General features: G+C 64.8%; 1 protein-coding gene and 1 pseudogene across 24 annotated transcripts in view; one reads left to right on the top strand and one right to left on the bottom strand.

Annotated features, from left to right (window-relative positions):
* The first annotated feature begins 672 nt into the window (after positions 1–672).
* On the top strand, positions 673–832 carry LOC123928032 (annotated as a pseudogene).
* Positions 833–9,063: 8,231 nt separating this feature from the next.
* The window catches only part of LOC123940631 (plectin), a 53,889-nt gene continuing 39,948 nt past the window's right edge, over positions 9,064–23,004 (bottom strand). For all 24 annotated transcript variants that reach the window (XM_046003654.1, XM_046003651.1, XM_046003656.1 and 21 more), the window contains 7 exons: positions 21,872–22,010; positions 21,399–21,755; positions 21,231–21,314; positions 21,013–21,117; positions 20,821–20,919; positions 16,479–19,859; positions 9,064–16,374 (listed from right to left, as the gene is read on the bottom strand). In XM_046003654.1, the coding sequence (XP_045859610.1) occupies positions 10,156–16,374; positions 16,479–19,859; positions 20,821–20,919; positions 21,013–21,117; positions 21,231–21,314; positions 21,399–21,755; positions 21,872–22,010 (10,384 nt within the window). In that variant the 3' untranslated portion in view covers positions 9,064–10,155. The remainder of the gene's footprint in view (positions 16,375–16,478; positions 19,860–20,820; positions 20,920–21,012; positions 21,118–21,230; positions 21,315–21,398; positions 21,756–21,871; positions 22,011–23,004) is intronic.

Below are 23,004 nucleotides of genomic sequence, written 5' to 3'. Positions count from 1 at the left end.
CCACTTCCTCTCACCCCTCCTTGACCAACCCTCGTCACGTGGTCTCACCTGCCCCCAGGGCCCAGCAGGGCAGCCACCCACAGAGCCGCGGAAGAGGGGGCACAGCTGGCCAGCACTCACTTCGCTGAAAACCATCGTATTTATCCCATTTTCCATCATTTTAATTATTCGGTTTTGTAGTTTTTATTTCCTCTAAATAACGAGTGACGTTGTTTGGTATCAGGGATTGCTTTCTGCATAAATGATCTGGCATCGTGTTATGGAATTTGGCTATGATTTCCGCAAAATGAAACATACCCACCTTATCCCAGGTGTACAGTTGTTTGTACCCTAGACCTTGCCCCGTCCAAACCCGAACTAGGACCGGCACAGGGTTCAGACACCTCCAACGGTGACATTTCTGACGTCGGAAACTTCTGGGTTTTTTTTTTTTTAAAGATTTTATTTATTTATTTGACAGAGATCACAAGTAGGCAGAGAGGCAGGCAGAGAGAGAGGAGGAAGCAGACTCCCCGCTGAGCAGAGAGCCCGATGCGGGGCTCGATCCCAGGACCCTGAGACCATGACCTGAGCCGAAGGCAGCGGCTTAACCCACTGAGCCACCCCGGCGCCCCATCTTCTGGGTTTTGACACCTCAACTTTGAGAACATACGGATCCCTCGGGCTCTTCCCAGCTCTGTGCGGCGGCCGCACCACAGCCACTGACGCTCGTCTGAGGGGCGGTTCTTGCTAATTGAAAACTTTTCTCAATTTTTTCCCAGCAATATTTATATAGGAATCTTTTATACTTACAACCCCCAAATCAATAAAAGAACTTTACCAAAATAATGTGTGCAGGGGGCGCCTGGGTGACTTAGTTAAGCATCTAACTTTGGCTCAGGTGATGATCTCTGGGTCCTGGGATCGAGCCCCACGTTGGGTCCCTCCTCAGTGGACAGTCCGCTGCGCCCTCTGCCTCTGCCCTCCCCCCCGCCACTTGTGCTCTCTCTCTCAAATAAATAAATACAGTCTTTAAAAAAAATAATGTGTCTGGGGCACCTGGGTGGCTCCTTGGGTTAAAGTCTCTGCCTTCGGCTCAGGTCATGACCTCAGGGTCCTGGGATCGAGCCCCGCATCGAGCTCTCTGCTCAGTAGGGAGACTGCTTCCCCCCCTCTCTCTGCCTGCCTCTCTGCCTACTTGTGATCTCTCTCTGTCAAATAGATAAATAATCTTGAAAAAAGAAATAATAACGTGTGGGGAAACCATGGGTCACAGCTCAGAAACTATGGGTAAACGATCGCAATCCCAGGAGGGCGTTTTGCACGGCCCAGGGGTACACAGAAGTGTGTGTTCGCGCTCGGGCCAGGGCTGGGGCGGAAAGAGGCCGCGTGCCTGCTGTGGGCTTGTGCACAGCCGAGCTCATCCGTGTTCGGGAAGGGAAGTGTTTCGCATTTCACCTTCAATGATATGTAAGTGTTATTTGCACAAAGACGTTTTACTGGTTTTTCGTTCTATTGTCATTCTGCCCACTTAAAATGGACTCGCAGCTGCGTGGCTGTGGACACTGGCTTCCAGACGTAGATTCTTGACATTAAACGGGAGAGACCTGCGTGGGAGCCACGGGCACGAGCGAAGTTCCTAAACCACATTTTCCATATTTAATACAGCATCGATTCCAGAGCACAGACGGTTAACTTTTGAAGCCGCCGTCCTGACGCGCACCGTGTGTCTTTGGGTGTTGGATCTGCGGGGTCAACGCCGTCTCGCATCGCCCGGTCGCTTCCACGCCCGAACACGCTGGAATAAAAACAAAACCCACAATCTTCTGAGAGTCCCGCGTCGTGCCGCACTGAGAAGCACGTCTGAGATGACGTCGGGCCAGAAAGGCGCTTGGAATCCGGACCATTTCTCTGCACTGAGCGGCCCCCATGGAGCCCTCCTGGGTCGCGTCCCCGATCCGCGGTGAGGCCGGTTTGTCTCCAAACGGGCCGCGCGGCTGCCATCTGCTGGGAAACTCTCAGAATACACGCGTCTTGGCCGCCTTGGCCGCCACTGCTGCAGGAGACCGCGAACCTACCTAAAACATACGAGGAAAATGAATCCAGAGTTGTCTGCCGGAGGAAGGACATCTGTGAGTCGACGGTGTCGCAGACGCGGTCGTCCCTGCCTGGCCGCGGCCAGGCGCAGAGACAGACGAAGGACTCGGACAGGAGAGGACCATATGGAGGGACGTCCCCCGACGCCGAGTCTTCTCAACCCAGACGTCAAGGTCACAACATTGGCAAGTGAGGTCCGCTGCCCCCGTTCTCAGAGGCGGGCAGGGGTGCCTCGTTTCTTGAGGGGAGGTGGGTGCAGGGTGGAGGGGGCAAGGCCAGCGGCCCAGGGTGCAGAGGGGAAGGCTTGGCTTCCACTTTCCCGCACTCCAGACCCCCTGGAGAAGCCCCCTCGCTTCTCCAGGGGGAGGAAAGAAGGCTCCCCCCAGCGTCGCGGCTTTTTGTCCCCTCGCCCCTTGGAGGGGGGTGATCGAGACCAGCCGTCCACCAGCACACTCTGCCCTCTCTGGGTAGGCTCCTTCTCCGACACCGCCACGCCCCTCTGTGCTCCTCTGGGGACCCTCCTGGATGTGTGGGTGTGGGTTGCTCCCCAGAAGGCTCTGGAACGCACCAGAACGGGAGGCCCATGAACCGGGCTGGGTTTCGTCAAGACGGTGCGCTTCTGACCTTTGCTCCCGGGTGGACAACCTGCGCGGTCCCTCCGGGTGTTACCTAGACGCCCAGTTTGCATAGGAAAGCAGGAGGGCCATGCCCCACTCTTCTTCCGAGGTAATAATTCTCCAGTTGCTGGATGTTTAGCTTGTTTCCAATTGTTTCCTTTCCTTTTTTTGTTATTGTGGTACACAACATCCTCCTGACCCTTCGTGAGTGTGGAGGTCTGTGGCGTCCTGTCGTGCAGAGAGCGCCGCTGTCGCTCTCCAGGGCTCTTCTCGTCCTGGATGGCTGCCTCAGTACGTGTTGGACGCCGGCTCCAAGTCGTCACCTCCCCGGCCTCTGCGATCCGCCTTCTGCTTCCTGTCCCTGTCATGCTGGCTGCGGATCTGGCGGAGTCATACGCTGTCCGTCTTTCCGGCTGCCTCATTTCCCCGAGCACAATGTCTTCAGGGTTTGCCCATGGTTACATGAGGCAGAATGTCCTTCCCGGCAAAGGCTGACAGCGTTCCCGGGTGTGGACTTCCCGTACCTCGCGCGGCCGTTCGCCCGTCCACTGACACCGGTGTCCCACCTGTCTCTCAGCTCCTGAGAGCATCGCCGTTATGACCGCGGGGTACAGATGCCGTTTCCAGTCTCTGGGGTCCCCGCCCACGAGGGGAATTGCTGGGTCGTATGGGATCACGTGACCGGCAGCTCAAGGAAGGGCCCTGCTCTTCCCCCGGTGGTTACCTTGTAAGACCACATTATCTGCAAACAGAGACAAGTTTACTTCTTCCTTTCCAAAGGGGATGCCCTTTATTTCTTTTTCTTGTCTAATTGCTCTGGCTGGAATTTCTCGTACTATAGTGAAGAGAAGTAGTATAAGCAGCTGTCCCTGTTTCGTTCCGATCTTAGAGGAAAAGCTTTCCGTATTCTGCCAGTGACTATGAGGCTTGTTATGGGTTTTTCAACTATGGTTTTTATTATGTCGAGATAGTTTTCTTCTACTCCCAGTTCATTGAGTGTTTTTATCATGAAAGGGCGCTGAATTTTTGGCTCATGCTTTCCTCTGAATCGGTTGAGATGGCCCTGTGGGGATTTCCCTTACTACGTGACCATCTTTCATCCCACCCTGCGGAACTCCTTTGAGCATCTCTTTCAGGGCAAGCCTAATGGTAATGAGCTCCCTCCGTGTTTGTGTACATGGGAATGTCTTAATTTCTCCCTCACTCTTGAAGGACAGTTTTGGAGGAAATAGGATTCTTAGTTGACACTTTTTTTTCTTTTCAGCACTTTGGCTATAGAAGCCAGGTGCCTTCTGGCCTCCAAATTTTCTGATGAGAAATCCACCCATTGTCTTACTGAGGACCCTTGGATGCTACGAGCAGCTTCTCTCCTGCTGCTTTTAAAATTCTTTCTATTTTGTTTTGAAGGTTTGATCACACTGTGTCTCAGTGTAGGTCTCTTTTGAGTTCACCTTAACTTGGAGGTCACTGAGCTTCTTGGATGTTTATATTTATGTCTTTCATCAAATCTGGGAAGTTTTAAGCCATAATTTCTCCAGCTACTCTCCGTCTCTTTCCCTCTCTCCTCCTGGGATCCCCTGATGCACTTGTCTGCTTGGTGATGTCACAAGTCCCTTGGGCTCTGTCCACCTCAGTCTTTTTTTTCTTCAGTTCTTTAGAGTTGATCGTTTCTATTGTCCTGTTGTGTGTGCCAGTCCTTTGTTCTGCTGCTCAGATCTGCCTTTAAGTCTCCTTCATTCCGTTTTTGTGCTGCATGTATGACGGTCTTCATCTCCGTTCTTGTGCTTTTCAGCTCCATGCTTTCTTTTCAGTTTCTCTTTAGGTTTTCTGTCTCTTTGTTGGTCTCGCCATTTTAGTCACACATCATTTCCTTGACGTTCTCCACATCTTGCTTAAGTTCTCTGAGCTCCTTTCAGACAATTGTTTTAAAGCCTTTGCTCAGCAGACCTGCCAGGTCTTTTTCGGGAACAGTCTCTGTTGAGCTTTTTTTCCATCGAATGGGTGTGCTTTCCTATTTCTTGGTGTGCCCTGTGATTTTTCTGTTGAAGACCGATATTTGAATCTAATAATGTGGTAACTCTGGAAATCAGACTCTCCTCCTTGCCCAGGGTTTTCTATGTTGTTGTGATTATTGTTACCTGTCTCTGTGCTAAGGATTAGTGTGAGGGGTAAACAGAAGGTCTGATTTGGTCTTTTCCTCGCCTGCGTGATAGCATGGTCACTTTCTTTCTTTCTTTCCTTTCTTTCTAGATTTTATTATTTATTTGAGAGCGAGAGAGAGACCGTGAGTGAGGGCAGAGGCAGAGGGAGAAGCAGACTCCCCACTGAGCATGGAGCCCAATGCAGGACTGGATCCCAGAACTCTGGGTTCATGACCTGAGCCAAAGGCAGACGCCCAATAGACTAAGTCACCCGGGTGACCTGCATGGTCACTTTCTAATTTTTCTTTTATATGCTGTTGCTTTTGAATATCTTAGTCTGTAATGTTTGGGTCCCAAAGGGGAGAAAAGAGGAAAATAAAGTTGGAGGAAAGGGTGCCAGCCCTTTATTTTATTTTTTTTTTAAAGATTTTATTTATTTATTTGACAGAGAGAGATCACAGGTAGATAGAGAGGCAGGCAGAGAGAGAGAAAGGGAAGCAGGCTCCCCGCTGAGCAGAGAGCCCAATGCGGGACTCGATCCCAGGACCTGAGATCATGACCTGAGCCGAAGGCAGCAGCTTAACCCACTGAGCCACCCAGGCGCCCCCTTTATTTTATTCTTAAGAGTAATTTAGTGATGTTAGAGGGGTGGAGAGAGGGACAGAGGGAAAGAGGGAATCCCAAGCAGGCTCCCTGCTGAGTGTGGACACGGATGCAGGGGGCGATCTCACAACCCTGAGTTCACCACCCAAGCCAAGTCCAAGAGTCAGACGGTGGACTGACTGAGCCACCGGGGGCCCTTAAAATACCCCGGAAGTCACTTCAGCCGGACGGCCTCGCATCAGTGTGGGAGGCGTAGAACTAGCCCGCCCCCCAGCCATGTGGCTCCTGTGTGCTCAGAAGAGGCGCTCGGGGGTCCGCACGCACGTCTCCATATCTGGAGCCGGGCCCTCTGCGCACCGGGATCCCGCAAGCTGTGTGCGTGATGCTCCAAGAGCGCCTGTGCGGCGGCCCGCCACGGGACCGGCGGGGGACGGGAAGCTGCTGCTGTGCCAAGAGCTTGCGCTGAGTGGAGTGAACCACATCGTACCACCTGAGCCTTTCCCGGCGAGTTACAGACCTTCCACAGACTCCAGGTTTCCGTGAGTGGTTGAGACCGACGGAGGCCACAGCACAAGCGTGTTTTAGCGGAGGGATTCCTGGTGTCTCGCACCCTGCCATCTTCCAACGCGGGATCCTCTTGCATTACGTACTGGTTTTAAAATACGTCACAAGTCGGTTCCCCCAGGATCCTCCGAAGACAAGCATCTCATTTCTTTTCTTTTTTTAAACATTTTATTTATTCATTTGACAGAGAGAGAGATCACAAGTAGGCAGAGAGGCAGGCAGAGAGAAAGGAGGAAGCAGGCTCCCCGCCGAGCAGAGAACCTGATGTGGGGCTCGATCCCAGGACCCCGGGATCATGACCCGAGCTGAAGGTAGCGGCTTTAACCACTGAGCCACCCAGGCGCCCCCTCATTTCTTTTTTAACTCGTAGATTCAAGCAGCTGTTTTCGTCACTGATACTCGGCTTGTCCCGTCTTCCAGTTTCCTACATTGTAAAGTCTCATGTCTGAGAGCACACCAGAGACCCTTTTTGGCAGATCACAGAAGTCCCGTTCTTTCTGGGGACTGGCTTTGGGGAAGCTGCTGCCGTTTTGGGCGTGGGGTGTCCGTGCGGCCTACAGTTCTGCCCGCATGGGGGATGCTCTCTCGTTTAGTGTTGGCTCTTTGGGAACAGATGCCCCCGACATCCTATTGAGACAGGAGCTGAGATGCCCCTGGGGCCTGGAGCCCAGAGGAGAGGCTTGGTGGAGGTCAGGGCTCCTTCGGGGCACTCCTGGGCTCTGCCCCGGGCAGCCACAGTTAGTTGCAGGAGCGGAAGGAAAGCTGGCGGCTTACCCCTCCCGCCCCCACGTCTGGGGCTCATAATGCCGCCAGCCGCAGGACAGGGACGGGGACGTGGGGAAGACATGGCAGGGGCTGAATCCAGGGCTCAGCTGGAATTAGCGAAGGCCCTGAAGACAGCGACAGCTCGTGTGCACCGAGCCTGGGGAGGAGGTGCCTGGGAACAGTGCTGTCTCTGGACCCTGGAGGGCGAACAGGAAGGGGTGAGCGTCAGGAGATAGGACACCAGAGTCCCGCCTGCCTACGAACCAGTGGGACATGCCCATGCGCCGCCAAGGCCCACACACACGTGCCGGCACCGTCCCTGAGAACCTCACCAGATGGGCGTGTGCTCGGTGGGCCTGCGAAGCCCCCTCTGCCTGCCGGCCTCCGTCTCCCGGGCCAGGCCCTCCGCCTTCCGCGGGCAAGGTCCCCACAGGCGCTTGACCCCAGGACTCAGGGCCTCCGCTTCTCGGTCCCTGAACCACGACACCCACGTGTCCCAGGCACTCTGGTCGCTGTCCCTAGCAGTGACGAATTACCAGCTTCCAGAGCCCTGACAACAGTGTGGTCGGACTTGTGGCCCCCGAGCTGGGAGGACGCCCATGCTGGAGGCTGCTGGGCTGCGGCGCCCGTCCCAGCGGCCGCGGCTGACCAGGGCCCACGGCACGGGAGAAGCGGTCCGGCGGGTCTGACCCACAGAGTTGGCGCAGGCAGCCCCCCAGCACGGTGTTGTGAGACCCGGGTGTCCGGCGAGGGGGTGGCTGGCAGCAGCGGCTCCGCACTGGGGTGCGGCCTCGGGCGTGGCTGGGACAGTCCTGGAATCTGTTTTCGGTGCGTCCAGGGTGGGGCCGAGGCCGTGTAGCTCACTGCACCCGCCCCAGGGGCCCCGGGACCACGACGGTGTGGCAGAGGTCACGCCGTGAGGAACACTAGCTTATTACAGGGAATCAGGACTTTTACGGTGAGCGATGTGGTCGAGGTCAGCTGCCCCAGGGGCAAACGTGATCGCTTGACCTGATTCCCTACCTGAGCCTCTGCTCGGACCCTAGCCCATGAATCGGAAGATCTCCTCGGTCTCCCCAAGACGCCTCCCGCCGGAGGCAGCGGGACCCTTCAGACACCGCTCTAGGCAAGCGAGCCGGGGGGAGCTGGGGCCGCCAGGTCGGAGTCGGGGCTGGTGGACCCCAGGGCCCGCCGCACACCAGCACAGACCCCGTCAGAGCGGGGAGCTCGGGGATCAGAAACGAAGGGAGCCCGAGTCCGGTCGCATGCACACAGGCTCCCTCTCACTCATCCCAGTGTGGCACAGGAAGCTTTGCCAAGCCAAGCGTCACAAAGCACTTCGCAGAGGCCATGTGCACCCGCTATGGGAAACATCTCACCCCTGCTCATCGCCGCCGCACGAGCCTGGACGCGGTGTGTGACTCATCACACCGGGGTGCGGGGAGGCGTCTCTGGGGGCCCCCACCTGTCTTACCTGCTGCAGGAAGTCTGTGCTCTGCAGCCGAGGAGCCGCAATGAGGGTCCCGCCCGTGCTTAAGTGTGTCCGTTCCACCTGTATGTTCCCCTACCGATGCGGGTCTGCCCGTGGCTCTGGGGGCGCACTGGACCCTCCGTGAGCAGGACGTCCGGCTCTAACTGGGAGAGCAGGACCTGACAAGGATCCGGTCACCGGGATTCAGACCCCCTGGGACAAGGGTCTCGGTCCGCTGTCCTTGCTCCGGGCAAAACAGGCGGATGAGCTCTGGTCATGGCCTCAGGGCCAGAGGCTGGGTAGGACCACGCACGGCCCTGCTCGCCCTGCCCCCGGAGGCTTTCCAGGAAACCACCGGGGAAGCGGGGCTCTGGTGGGCGTGGGGGCCTCGTCGGACTTGGAGGGAGAGGCCAGCGGCCGAGGCTCAGGACCATGTCGGCCTCCGGAGCGTCACCCTTCATGAAAGGGCACACTGCTCCCGCCCAACGACGGGCCGCAGGACACAGCTGACGGCAGGGGACAGGAGAGCACGAGGCCCCGGCCTCTGTGGTGCCAGGCGTGAGCGGAGCCCCGGGGGCCCGGCAGAACCGGCCCAGCAGCAGGGGCCAAGGCCGTCCCGGAGCAGACCTCAGTGGCGTGGGCCTCCGCCTGGCTGCTGCCCTGTCGGCTTTCTCCGCCCTGAGACGAGCCGCCACAGGCCAGTGTCTTCTCCGAGGCCCTGCTGCTCCGTGCCCCCCCACCAAGCTCCGAGCCTGAGGCAGCGGCCCCCACCCAGCCCCCACGCACACCCGACCCCGCAACAAAAAAGCAGGACAAGACCCACGGGAAGGTTGGAATTGCTTTTATTGGGGTGGGCGGTGCAGGCCCACCCGTGGTCAGGTTAGTGCTCTGCCCTCACGGAGGCGGCCGGAGACCCGAAGCCTCGCGCGCCGCCCGCCTGGGTTAGTGGGACATGCAAAGCTTCGTCAGAGGGAGGAGGCGGGGCGGGGAGGCGGATGGAAGCCACCAAGTGGCCCTGGGCGAGGCAGCGGTCTCCCCGGAGACGGGCAGGAAGCACCCAGGGCAGGGCCGCAGGGGGCAGAGCCCACAGGAGCCCCAGCCATGCCCAGCCTGGCCCCGGGGCTGGCTCGCCCGAGAGCTGGGCCGTGGGGAGTCTCCCCAGAGGGTCTCCCTCCCACCCCAGATCTGACGCCCCGGGGCCTGGGGTGGGAGGAAGGACACTGAAGGCACTTACTAGGGGGCTGGGGCTGGAAGGCAGAAGCCAGAGGCCTGGGGTCTCGGGACAGTGTCAGTGGGGGGGAGGGGCAGTCTGCAGCCTGCCAGGGGCCACCTGGCTCTGTTCGCCGGACCCTCCTCCTCCCGTGGGGATGGGGCCGCTCCGGGCAGGCTGGAGGAGACGGCCGACCCTGGATCCCCCGCCCGCCCCAGCAGGGCCTGCTGAGCACGGAGGTCAGTCCCGGAAACAGGAGAGAAAGCTGGTCGTGAGGGCTCTGCTGGTGACGGGGGCCGCCCCCCGCCTCCCCGAGCAGCTGGGACTGGTGGTTGGTGGTGTCAGGGAGCCCGGCGAGCAGGGCCGGTGGAACCGGGCCCAGACAACACCCTCCCTGGAGAGCCAGGAGGGCTGGGCTGGGGGCCTGGCTCGGGACCCTCCAAGGCACCTGGCTGTGGGAGTGGCAGGTAGACAGGAGCAGGGAGGCCTGCAGGATGAGGGGGCTCCCAGGGTCCCGGCTGGCCCCCTCCCCCCAGACACAGGCTGTCTGGACAGGAAACAGATACTAACGTATTAGTCTCGTTGGTTCTTTTTGGTTAAAGTTGAGGCACCGCTTGGGAGGAAGACACCTTTAGACACGCAAGCCCCAGCGCCGGGGCGGGGAGCCTGGCCACATGCAGAGCGGGGGGGCGGGGCGCGGGCAGCCGATCAGGCCGCTGCGGACTCGGGGCCCCCCAGGGAGGGTGCGGGCCCGGAGGCGTAGCGGCGGCCGTAGCCTGAGGAAGAGTAGGAGGACGAAGAGAAGGTCATGGAGAAGCCGGAGCCGGTGGCGTCGAAGCTGCCTCGGCGGGAGCCGGCCCGGGAGCCGGTGCGCGAGCCGGAGCGCGAGCCGGCCGTGGAGCCCGAGCCGCTGACGCTGTAGGGGCTGTAGTAGCCCTTGCTGGACTGGGCGGCGGCCTCCAGCAGCCGCAGCCCCGTGCCCTCCTCCACCATGCTGCGGTCCAGCGCGTCCTTGTACGAGATCTTCAGCTTGGTCTTGGGGCAGGTGAGGTACTTGGAGTAGGCGCCGACGTCACGCAGCTTCTGGGCGGTGCGGGCGTCCACCATGCCGCGCTGCAGGGCCTCGTCCAGGGGCACGCGGCCCGGGGTGTCGGGCTCGACCAGGCCGCCCGTCAGGTACTGCACCTCCAGGAACCGTTGGCCCGCCTCGTAGTAAAGCCAGCCCTTCTTCAGGGCCTGCGCGGCCGACATCTTGGTCTTGGTACGTGGGTCCTCGAAGCCGCAGAAGGCCTTCTGCGCCAGGTTGATGCGGTCCACCATGATCTTGTCCACCAGGCCCTTGTTGACGGCGTCTGTGACGGGGAAGCGCTCGCCGGTGCTGGGGTCGAGGATGCCGCCCGTGCAGGCCTGGGCCTCCAGCAGCCGCTGGCCCGTGATATTGTCCACTAGGCCGCGGTGCATGGCCTCCGTGATGGACACCTTCTCCAGCGTCTCCGTGTCCAGGATGCCGGCCACGGGGCCCGTCTCCTCCGTGGGGTCCGACCAGGAGGCCACCTGGGTCCTGGAGGGGGCGGGGCTGATGGGGTAGGAGGAGGAGGACCCCACGGAGGAAGAGCGGGAGCGGAAGCCGCCGGCGTTGCCCGAGAGCATGTCCGCAAACTCCGTGATGGAGAGCGTGCCGGCACGGTACTGGTCCAGCGCCGAGCGGTCGATCAGGTTCCTGGAGATGGCCTCGTCGATGTCATACTGGCGGCCGGAGCGGCGGTCGATGATCATGGACTTGACCACGCCGTCCGAGGAGGAGATGGTGATCTCCTCCCACTCGCACTCCTGCTCGGACAGCTCCAGGTACGTCTGGTGGTCGATGAGCCCCTTGCGGTAGGCCTCGTACACGGACATCTCCTTGCCTGTCTCCGGGTCCACGATGACCACGCGGCGCTTGCGCACGGAGGACTTGGAGGACGTCTTCCGCTCCCGCTTCTTCTCCTTCAGCGGCAGCAGGCGCAGCCCCGTGCTGGGGTCCTCCACGCAGCGCTCCATCAGCTGCAGGTACGTGAGGTTCTCCTCCGTGTTGGGGTCGAAGAAGCCCTTGGTGTCGTCGCTCGGGTCCGTCAGGATCTCGTTCATCTCCTCGTCGAAGAGGCCGCGCTGGTAGGCCACGTCCACGGGCAGCCGGTGGCTCTCCTCGGGGTCGATGATGCCGCCCGTGGCGATCTGCGCCTCCAGCAGCCGGATGCCATGGTCTTTCAGGATCAGACCCTTCTTCATGGCCTGGAATAGGGAGATGAGCTTCCCGGAGTAGGGGTCCTTGTAGCCGGTGACCGCGCGCTCGGCCGACAGCAGCTTGTCCTTGAACTCGGGGCCCACGATGCCCATGCGGACGGCCTCCTCCACCGTCAGCTTCAGCCCCTTGATGGGGTCGATGACGTAGCCGGTGGCCGCCTGTGCCTCCAGGAGCTCGAAGGCCGTGCCGGGCCGGATGACACCCTTCTTCATGGCCTGGTACACCGACAGCCGCTCCTTGGTGGCGTCCACGAGGACGCCGGCGATGCAGCTGGTGCCCTCGAGGAACTTCTGCAGGTTCCTGCTGACCTCCTCCACGGACGCCAGGCCTTCCTGTAGCCGCAGTGCGGTCGCCTCGTCCATGACCTGCGAGCGCACCAGCTCCTCCACCGTGATCTGCTTGCGCAGGCCGCGGAAGGTCAGCTTGCGGGCGTCCGACAGGGGCAGGAGCAGCTGGCCGCTGGTCTCGTGGCGGGAACAGCGGCGCAGCAGCTGCGTGTAACTGAGCCGCTCGTCCGTGGATGGGTCCAGGTAGCTGCGCACCTCGCTGGGCTCCGACAGCTGCTCGTACGTGTCCTTGTTGAGGTAGCCCCGCTGGTAGGCCACCTCCAGGGGCAGGTGGACGCCCAGGCGCGGGTCCACGATGCCGCCCGTGGCCAGCTGGGCGTCCAGCAGTCGCAGGGCCTCCTCCGTGGGGATCAGCTCCTTCTTCATGGCCTGGAAGAGCGAGATGGTCTGCTCCGTGTAGGGGTCGCGGTAGCCGGTCACGGCACGCTCCGCCGACAGCAGCCGGTCGTGTAGCTCGGGGCCCACCAGGCCCTTGCGCACGGCTTCATCCACAGTGAGCCGCTCGCCCTTCACGGGCTCCAGGATGAAGCCCGTGGCCGCCTGAGCCTCCAGCAGGAGACGGGCCACCTCAGCACTCAGCAGCCCCTTCTTGAGCGCCTGGTAGATGGACAGCGTCTGCCTGGAGCCCGGCAGGTAGACGCCGGCCACGCAGCCAGTGCCGTACAGGTAGCGGGAGGCCGACTCCTCCTCCAGCACCTGGCGCAGGCTCTTGGCGCCGGCCCGGAGGAGCCCGTAGGTCTCGTGGGAGATGATGCGGGCCTCGTGGAGGTCCTCGGCCGTGAGGCGGCGACGGACGTAGTCGTAGGAAGCCAGGCCCTGCAGGCGGGTGATCTCCGTCTTCTCGATGATCTCGATGATGATGACGATCATCCGCTCCTTGGTCACGCGGCCAGCCTGGAAGTCCGCCAGCAGCCGAGTGCGCTGCTCCTCCGGGATCAGGTCCGACTGCATCACCTCCCACAGCGACATCGTAGAGCCGCCGCGGCCGCCGCCACCGGGGATGTCGATCTGCGTCTCCTCGAACGCCCGGCGCGTCTCCTCCTCCGTGTACACCTGCGTGGTCTCCACCACCTCCGTCCTCTCGGCGCCTTTCAGTGGCAGCAGGCGCAGCCCCGTCTCGGGGTCCTCCACGCAGCGCTCGAGCAGCTGCAGGTACGTGAGGTTCTCGTGCGTGTTGGGGTCGAAGAAGCCCTTGGTGTCGTCGCTCGGGTCCGCCAGGACGCGGTTCATGTCCTCGTCGAAGTAGCCGCGCCGGTAGGCCACGTCCACGGGCAGCCGGTGGCTGTGCACGGGGTCGATGATGCCGCCCGTGGCGATCTGCGCCTCCAGCAGGCGGATGCCGTGGTCCCTGAGGACTAGGCCCTTCTTCATGGCCTGGAAGAGGGAGATGGTGCTGCCCGAGTAGGGGTCTTTGTAGCCGGTGACAGCCTTCTCGGCCGACAGCAGCTTCTCGTGCAGCTCGGGGCCCACGATGCCTGCCTTCACGGCCTCGTGGACGTACAGGCGCTGGTTCCGCACGGGGTCCACCAGGAAGCCGGTGGCCGCCTGCGCCTCGAGCAGGAGAGTGGCCGTGCTGGGCCGGAGCAGGCCTCGCCGCATGGCCTCGTAGATGGTCACCTTCTCCTTGGAGCTCTCCAGGTAGATGCCGGCCAGACAGCCGCTCCCCTGCAGCAGCGTCCGCACGGAGCTCAACTCCGACAGTTCCTTCACCGAGGTCCTGCCATCCTTGAGCTGCTCAAACTGGGTGCTGCTGAGGACCCCGGAGGCCACGAGCTCGCTGGCCGGCACCGGGGCGCGCAGGCCGCTGAAGGACAGCCTCTCTCGCCGCACGGTCTCCACCTCCTCCACGATGGTGATGAGGATCTTGATGACTTTCTCCACGGTGACCGTGCCCGTCCGGAACTGGCGCACCAGCTCCTGTCTCTGCTCTGCTGTGAAGTACTCAGAGCTGAGCAGCTCCCACACTGTGACTGTCCTGCCCTTGAAGCTGCCGACAGGCACCTCCACAGGAGTCTTCTGGAAGGTCTCCTGGGCCTGCAGCTCGGAGCAGAGCCCCTCGCGCCGGGCCTGCGCGGCCTTCTCCGAGACCGGCAGCAGGCTCAGCCCCGTGAGCTGATCGGGCCGGCATCCCTGCTGGAGCTGCCCGTAGGTGACGGGCTCCTGCGAGCTAGGGTCGCGGTAGGTCCTGGCTTCTTCCCCGGGTGCTGACAGGGTTCGGCGGGTCTCCTCATCCAGGTAGCCCCGGGCAAAGGCCACGTCCACGGGCACGCGGTGGCTCTTGCTCGGGTCCACGATGCCGCCAGTGGCCAACTGGGCATCGAGCAGGCGCAGGCCCTGCTCCCGGGGGATGAGGCCCTTCTTTAGGGCCTGGAACAGGGAGACGCTCTGCCCCGAGTAGGGGTCCTTGTAGCCTGTCACAGCCTTCTCAGCAGACAGCAGCTTCTCGTGCAGCTCGGGCCCCACCAGGCCGGCACGCACCGCCTCGTCCACAGTGAGCCGGGCGCTCGTGGCAGGGTCAATGACGTGGCCGGTGCCGGCCTGAGCCTCCAGGAGAGCCACAGCCGCCTCTGGAGGCAGGAGGTCTTTCTTCAGGGCCTCGTAGATGCTCATCTTCTGGCCTGCCTCCTCCAGCCACACCCCTGCAATGACGTTGGCACCTCGCAGGGCCCGCCGCACAGCGTCCATGTCCGCCACCTCCCGCACGGAGCGCTCGCCCCGCTGTAGCTGGCGGAGGAGGTCGCGGTCGATGACCCCGCTCTCCAGCAGCTCCGCGGCGGGCACCAGGGCGCGCAGGCCCTCGAAGCAGAGCTGCCCCTTCTGCTCGTGCTCCTCCACCACCGTGATGACCATCTTGATGATCTTCTCCACCGTGACCTTGCCCGTGCGGAACTGCCGCAGGAGGTCCCGCCGCTGCTCTACCGTGAAGTACTCAGAGTTGATGAGCTCCCAGATGGTCACCGTCCTGCCCTGGAACCTGCCAAACGGAGCAGACACGGTGGCCTTCTCAAACACGTCGCGGGCCTCCGAGTCTGTGTAGACCAGTTCGCCACCCCTGGCAGCCTGATCCGTGAGCGGCAGGAGGCGCAGCCCCGTCTCGGGGTCCTCCACGCAGCGCTCGAGCAGCTGCAGGTACGTGAGGTTCTCGTGCGTGTTGGGGTCGAAGAAGCCCTTGGTGTCGTCGCTCGGGTCCGCCAGGACGCGGTTCATGTCCTCGTCGAAGTAGCCGCGCCGGTAGGCCACGTCCACGGGCAGCCGGTGGCTGTGCACCGGGTCGATGATGCCGCCCGTGGCGATCTGCGCCTCCAGCAGGCGGATGCCGTGGTCGCGGACGATCAGGTCCTTCTGCATGGCCTGGAAGAGGGAGATCTGCTCCCCTGTGTAGGGGTCGGTGTAGCCGGTGACGGCGCGCTCTGCCGACAGCAGCTGGTGGTGCAGCTCGGGGCCCACCACGCCCTCCTTCACGGCCTCCTGGACGGTGAAGCGCCGGTTGCGCACGGGGTCCAGGAGGAAGCCTGAGGCGGCCTGGGCCTCGAGCAGGATGAGCGCCGTGCCCGGGCTCAGCAGCTGCCTCTGGAGGGCCGTGTAGACACTCAGCTTCTCGTCGGTGGGCTTCAGCAGCAGCCCGGCCACGCCGCTGCGGCCCTGCAGGTAGCGGTGCACGTCCTCCCGCTGGGCGAGCTCGGCCACCGTCGTGTGGCCCTGGGCCAGCCGCTGTAGCTCCTCCGAGCTCAGGACCCCGGCCTCCTGCAGCCGCTGGGCCGGCACCTTCCGCCGCAGGCCGTCAAACGCGAGCTCGGGCTCTGCCTCTGCGGCCGGGCCGTCAGGCACATCCCGGCCGTTGGGCAGGGCCTTGGTGGCCACGGCCCGCGCGGCAGCGACCTCCTCCGAATGCGCCAGCGCGGCCCGGTGCTCCTCCTCCAGGCGCTGCAGCCGCTCCCGCAGCCGCCGGTTCTCCTCGGCCAGTAGCTCCTCCTGCTGGCGCCGCTGCTCCTGCAGCCGCCGGAGCTCCTCCTGCTGCCGCCGCGCACCCTCCTCGGCCTCGCGCTGCCGCTGCCGGGCCTCCTCCATGCTGGCCACCAGCTGCCGCTTCTCCTGCTCCATCTGCTGCTGCTGCCGCTGCTGCTCCTCACGCAGCTTCTGTGCCTTGGCCACTTCGTCCTGGAAGAGCCGCTCCAGCTTGGCCTTCTCCTCCTCGATGACGCGCTCGCGCTGCAGCAGGCGGTCCTTCTCGGACAGGAAGCTCTCCTGCAGGGCCCGGGTCTCCTGCAGCAGCTGCTCCTGCTGCTCCACCTGCATCTGGGAAGGAGGAGAGGGCACGGTCAGGGACGCCGGGGGCCCGCCCGAGAGCAGCCCCCTCGCCCCAGGGCCCACCCACGGGCACGTGGAGGGCAGGTCGGTACCTCCTCGGACTTGTGCTGGAGCAGCGCGGCCTCCTCCTTCAGCTTCTCCTTCTCGTGCTCCAGCTCGACGATGGCGGCCCGGAGGCGCTCGGCGTCACGGTCGCTCTGCTGCCGCCGGATCTCCAGCGCGTGCACCAGCGTCACCTTCTCCTGCGTGGCGAGCTCCGTGCGGTGCAGCTTCTCGCCGATCTCCTCGGCCTGCTTGCGGAAGCGCTGGGCGTCCTCCTCGGCGCGGGCCTGGGCCCGGCTCATCTCGGCCACGCGCATCTTGAGGCGCTCGGCCTCGGCGCTCATCTCCAGCTGCCGCTGCCGCTCGGCCTCCAGGGTGCGCCGGAAGCCCTGCGCCTCCTGCGCCAGCTGCTGGGCCATCTGCTCCTTGTCCTCCTGCAGCTGCCGGGCCCGCTCCTGGGCCAGCTCCTTCTGCTGCTGCAGCAGCTCCGCCTCCGCCTTGAGGCGCGTGGCCTCCTGCACCGCCTGCATCTTCTCCTTCAGCATCTTCTCCGCCAGGGCGCGCTGCTGCGCCAGGTCCTCCTCCGCCAGCTGCCGCAGCCGGGCTGCCTCCTGCGCTGCCACACTCAGCCGCGCCGCCTCCTCCGCCACCTGCTGCATCTTCTCGGCCTCCTCCTGCAGGAAGCGCTGCGTGTTGTCCTTGTCGCGCAGAATGAGCGCGCGGTTCTCCGCCTCGATGCGCGCCTTGAGCTTGCCCAGCTCCTCCATCTGCGCGCGCACGGAGAAGAGCTCCTCCTCCACCTGGCTGCGCTGGCGGGCAGCCTCCGTCACCTCGGCCTTCAGCCGCTGCAGCTCCTCGTCCAGGATGCCCTTCTGGTGGTCGGTCTCCTCCAGCTGCAGCCGCAGCGCCGTGAGCTCCTGCTCCACCTGCGCCTTCTGCCGCAGGGTCTGCTCCGCGAACTTCTTGTGCTTCTCCATCTCGGCGTCCGCCGCCTGCTTCTGCCTCAGCGCCGCCTGCTCCGCCTGCGCCCGGCGCGCCGCCTCCTGCTCCGCGTCCTTGCGCAGCTTCTCGGCGGCGGCCTGCGCGTGCGCCCGGGCCTGCGCCTGCTCCTCCGCCGACTGCTTCAGCCGCTCCGCCTCCTCCACCCGCCGCCGCGACTGCGCCGCCTCCCGCTCCGCGCGCTCCCGGGCCTCCTCCGCCTCTTCGGCCGCCCGCCGGGCCGCCTCCGCCTCGGCGCGCAGCCGCTCCAGCTCGCTCTGCTCGTGCTGCAGCGTTTGCTGAAGCTCCTGCTCCTTCTGCTGCACCGCGAACGCGTGCGCCTTCTCCTCCGCCTGCAGCCGCTTCTGCGCCGCCTCCCGCGCCAGCTGCAGCTGCCGCGCCGACTCCTGCTCCGCGCGCTCGCGCAGCCGCCGCGCCTCCTCCACCTTGGCCTTGAGCCGCTCCACCTCCTCCAGCGCGGACTTGCGCTGCCGCGCGGCCTCCTCCTCAGCCGCCAGGCTCTTCTGCACGCGCTCCTCGGCCTCGCGGCGCCGCTGCTCCTCCTCGGCCGCCAGCTGCCGCTGCCGCGCGGCCTCCTGCTCAGCCTGCTCCTTGCTACGCAGCGTGTCCTCGGCGTGGCTGCGGATGCGGCCCAGCTCCAGCTCCAGCTCCGCCTTCCCGGCGGCCGCCTTCTCGAAGCTCGCCTTGAGGGCCAGGATCTCCTCCTCCACCTGCCGCCGCTGCCGCACCGTGTCCTCCACCAGCCCCTTCTGCCGCTCCAGCTCGCTCTCGGACGCCTTGCGCAGCTGCGCCAGCCGCTCCTCGATGTCCGCCTTGTGCTGGGCCGCCTGCTCCTCTAGTAGCCGCCGCTGGAAGGCCTCGTCCTCCGCCAGCCGCCGCAGACGCTCGTTCTCCGCCTCCTTCTCCTTGAGCGCGAGCTCCGCCTCGGTCTTGAGCCGCGTGGCCTCACTGATGGCGGCCAGCTTCTCGGCTAGCACGCGCTCCGCCTCGGCCCGCTGCCGAGCGGCGTCCTCCTCGGCCAGCTGCCGCTGCCGCTTGGTCTCCTCCGCCAGGGCGCGCAGGCGGGCGGCCTCCTCGGCCAGCTCGCGGAACCGGCCGGCCTCGGCCTCCAGCCTCTGCTTGGACTTCTCGCTGGTGGAGCGCGACTCCTCCTCGGCACGCGCCTTGCTGGCCAGCAGCACCTCCATCTCCGCCCGCACCTTGGCCAGTTCGGCCTCCAGCTGCTGGCGCTTCCGGGTTGCCTCGCCCGCCTCGCGCTGCAGCCGCGCCAGCTCCTCCTCCAGCAGCTGCCGCTGCTGCTCCCCCTGCTCCGTCTCGGCGCGCAGCCGGATCAGCTCCTGCTCCGCCACCAGGCGCTGCTGGGCGGTGCCCTCCGCCAGCTGCCGCTGCTTCTCCAGCTCCTGCTCCGCCAGTTCCCGCTGCCGCACGGCCTGCTCCTCCGCCTTGCCGCGACGCCGCGCCTCGCGCTCCGCCTCCTCCTTCTGCTTCTCTGCCTCTGCCTGCGCCAGGCTCTTCTGCTGCGCCACCTCCTCCGCCTGGAGCCGCAGCCGCAGCGCCTCGTTGGCCTTCAGCCGCCAGCGCTCCAGCTCCTGCTCCGCCTCTTCCCGGGCACGCTCCGCCTCCGCCTGCTGCTGCGCACGCCGCTCCGCCTCCTCCCGCAGCTGCGCCACGGCCACGTGCTCCTCCTGCAGCGTGCGCTCCAGCTGCGCCGTCTTCTCGGCGAAGGAGGCCCGCTTGCTCTGCAGCTCCGCCTCCGCGCTGCGCTGCGCCGTCTCCAGGGCCACCTGCACCTGGCGCGCCCGCTCCGCCTCTGCCTGCCGCAGCCGCCGCTCCGCTTCCTCCGCCTGGAGCCGCAGCTCCTCCAGCGCCTGCACGGCCCGCTGTTTCTCCCGGGCCGCCTCGGCCTCCGCCTTCACGCGCAGTGCCAGCTCGGCCTCCGCCTGCCGCTTGCGCTGGCTCTCGTCCTGCACCTGCCGCCGCAGGCGCTCCGCCTCCTCCTGCGCCTGCCGCTTCTGCGCCTCCGCCTCCTCCGCCCGCGCGCGCAGGGCCTGCAGCTCGCCCTCAGCCCCGCCGCGCTGGCGCTCGGTGGTCTCCAGCTGCAGGCGCACCACGCGGATCTCCTCCTCGATGCGCAGCCGGCTGCGCTCGGCCGCCTCCACCTGCCGGGCCTTGGCCTGGATCTCCGCCTCCGAGCTCGCCCGTAAGTGCTGCAGCTCCTCCTGAATGCTCCGCTTCTGCTGCTGCGCGTCCACCGCGGCCTCCTCCCGCCGCGCCACCTCCTCCTGCATGCGCCGCTGCAGCTCCTGAGCCTCGCGCTCCGCCTGCGCCTTGGCCTGGGCGTGCGCCTCGGCCAATTGCCGTTGCTTCTCTAGCGCGGCCTCCACCTCCGCCAGCCGCTCCCGCTCCTCCGCCCGCTGCTGCTCCGCCAGCCTCTGCGGCCACGGCAGAGAGGAGAGAACCAGAACAGCGGTGAAGCACACGGCGGGCCGCCGGACGCAGCACAGAACGCGGCACCACCACAGTTCACTCGGACAGCGCGGGGGCGGGGGCGGGGGTCGAGGAAGGACAGAGGTCACAGCCCGGCGGAAGGAGACAGCGTGCACCCGCCCAGGGCACTCAGGTCAGCGAGCGCAGCCTGGCCCCACCGTGCTCACCAGCCTGGGGAAGGAGGCCCAGGCGTCCTCCCCTCTTCCCGCAGACAGGCCGTGGAGACAGACGGACAGGGGCAGAGAGAGAGAGAGAGAGCAAAGCAGGAAGTTCGCAGGGCCTGCGAGCCACGCCCACCACATGGCCCTGCCCGAGCCCGCTGAACACCAGCCGGCCTGGCTCCTCGTTGAGGAGGAGGCCCTCGTGGAGGGCCAGGGCCCCTGTCCCTGACCCAGGCCCGCTCCTGTAGCCCGGTGGGGCGGGGAGGGGCAGGGCAGCTGGTGCGACAGAGCAGTCCCGAGGCACTGCAGGCCTGCAGAGAGGCGGCGGGGTAGGCTAGACGGCGTATCCACCAGGCAGCAGGAGGAACAGGACAGGGAGCCACTGGGACCCTCCCTCCCCAGCCCCCATGATGTGTCACTCCCCAGCTCTTAGAGCAAGTGGCCGAGCACAGAGGCCGCACAGAATCCCGAGGAGGAACACACGCGCGCGCACGTGCACATAGAGCCAGGAGAACACCTGGTGGGGGGCGCGTGCCAACAGAGGGGGACCAGCCGCTGTGGGGAGAGCAGTGCAGCGTCAGGCCAAGGTGGGGCAGGCCGTGCTGCAGGGGAGGGGGTTGGCGGGAGGGGAGGGTGTCCGCGGGAGGGGAGGGGGCAGAGCTGAACTACGGGGTCTCACATGGGTTCCTAGGGCGGCATCTGGGGGAGGGGCAGGAGGACGCCACTCCCACCCGCCAGGCCCTACCTCCTCCTCCTCCATGCGCCGCAGAGTCTCACTGATGAACTTGATGTACTGACTGGTGAGGGTGGTCAGCTCGCTGTACCGCGTGCGCAGGTCTACGTACTGGGGGGGAGGGGGCAGCCAGGGTCAGGCCTGCCCCTGGGCACGGGCCCAGGCAGCCCCCCCCCCCCCGCCCCCCGCCCCCAATAGCCCCACCTCCTGGATGACGCTCTCAGAGCCAGACTGGACCTTCGGCTTCTTGGCCGGGGAGGCCACCGGCTCCAGCTGCGCCTTGTACGTGACCAGCTGCAGCTCATAGTCCTGTGAAGACACGCGAGTCGGCCACCAGCTTCCCGCTCCCGCTGCGCATGGCCGTCCCTTGAGCTTCTGCCCGGGCGGCCTGCGCTTGGGGCACCTCCTCCGCGGAGCCTCACCTTGATGGCGTTGATGTACTGCTTCGCCAGGCACTGGCACTCCTCCACCTTCTCCCCGTGCTGCTCGATCTCCTCCAGCAGCGCCTGGGAGGGGAGGGCGGTCAGCAGCCGCGGGCGCCCCCCCCCCCCCCGGCGCCCCCCTCCCCGGCCCCGCTCGCCCGCACCCACCTTCTCTTGCCGCAGCTGCTCCCGCACCGCCTGGCTGTCGGCCAGAGGCACGGCCTGGATCTGCTCCTGCCGCCGCTTGGCGTCCCGCAGCCAGGCGTCCAGCGGGTCCGCGCTCTCGCGGTAGTAGCGCAGCTGGCGGCCCAGCTGCTCCAGCTCGCGCTGCCGCACGTCAGTCTGGCCCAGCACGGCCTGCCAGCGCTCCAGCAGCGGCGCCACCCGCTCGCGCCAGCGCTCCACCTCCACGTCGCGCTCCCCGTGCCGCCGCTGCAGCCGCTCGCCCACTTCCTGCGCGCCCCGCAGCTCCTCCCGCAGGGCATCGAACACGGGCTGCTGCGCCTCTGCCTGGCCCCGCAGCTTCTGCAGGGGTGGGGCGCAGTCTCAGCCCCGGGGGGCCCGCCTCTGGCCCCCAAGGGCACAGCCCACTCCAGCCCCCTCCCCCCACCCCCTCCCGTGAGGCCCCGGCCCCGCCCCACCTTCAGCGCAGCCTTGGTGGCCTCTAGCTCGGGGAGGGTAGCGGGCACCGCCTGGGCCTCCTTGAGCTGCTCCTCATGGGCCTTGAGCACCTCCTCAGCACCCTGCGTGCTGCGAATCACCAGACTGATGGTCTTGAGCCTGTGGGGAGAGTTGTGGGGGGGAGAGGGGCTCAGCCCCCGGGCGAGCACCAGTCCCTGCGTAGGGGAGCCAGAGGACTCCTGTGGTCACAGGTGTCCATGCAAGGAACAGAGGCTTCGGGGAGAGGGTGGCTGGGGCGCTCTGGGACCCAGGGACACGTCAGCTCTGACTGAGTCCTGGAGACAGCTGTGCTGTCCAGAGAAAGCCCTGGGCCCTGGGAGAAGCTCTCAGCCTGCCAGGTCCAAAACTGGGTAAGGGGTGACACCACGTACTACACGGTGACCTTTCTGACCTATCTGCCTTTGTGCAGAGAGAACGAGTAACACCTGGACATGCTGTTTACGACACAGACGTCACAGAAGGACCGCGGGCCCTGGGAGCCAGTCTGTGATGAGGCGGAGGGAGGGTGTGGGGAGCTGCACGCACCCTTCCCAGAGGTCAGAGCCCGGTGGAGTCTGCGTGGGAGTGGATTGCAAGGGGCCAGCGGAGGAAGGGGCCTGGGAAGGGCTGCATTTCCCCAGAGACGCTGGAGCGAGCGGGGACTGGGGGGTGGGCTGCAGCCTCCAGAAGGACCTCGGCCTCGGGCCCACTCCCCCTGCGTGCCCTCTGCAGCTCCTCATCCCCACCCTTCACCAAGACTGGCCCCCAACCCTGACCAAGCCCCCTGTTCCGGACCTCACTGGCCACAGGCCACCTCCCCTTCTGGTGTTCCTCCCCTGGCCTGCACACCCACAGTCCTGTGCCTCAGTGAGCCATACTGAACCCCCTTCCCACGTTGGGTCACCAAGAACCCCCACCTTTGGGACACATCAGGGCTGTGCCCTCTGGCCACATCCACACCTACCATCCTGATCCACGCCGGCCTCTCCACCGGGATGCTCAGCAGACCCTTCCTCCTGGCCCCCGCCAGCCCGTCCTCCGCCAGCACACAGCCCTCGTCCCCCACCCCCCCACCCCGGCCCAGAACCCTCCCCCCTCGCAGCTCCCGGCCAGC

Source organism: Meles meles, chromosome 1, assembly GCF_922984935.1.
Source record: "Meles meles chromosome 1, mMelMel3.1 paternal haplotype, whole genome shotgun sequence".
NCBI classification, from domain to species: Eukaryota; Metazoa; Chordata; class Mammalia; order Carnivora; family Mustelidae; genus Meles; species Meles meles.
Note: the sequence above shows the minus strand (reverse complement) of the source record. Positions and strands in the feature narration are given on the sequence as shown.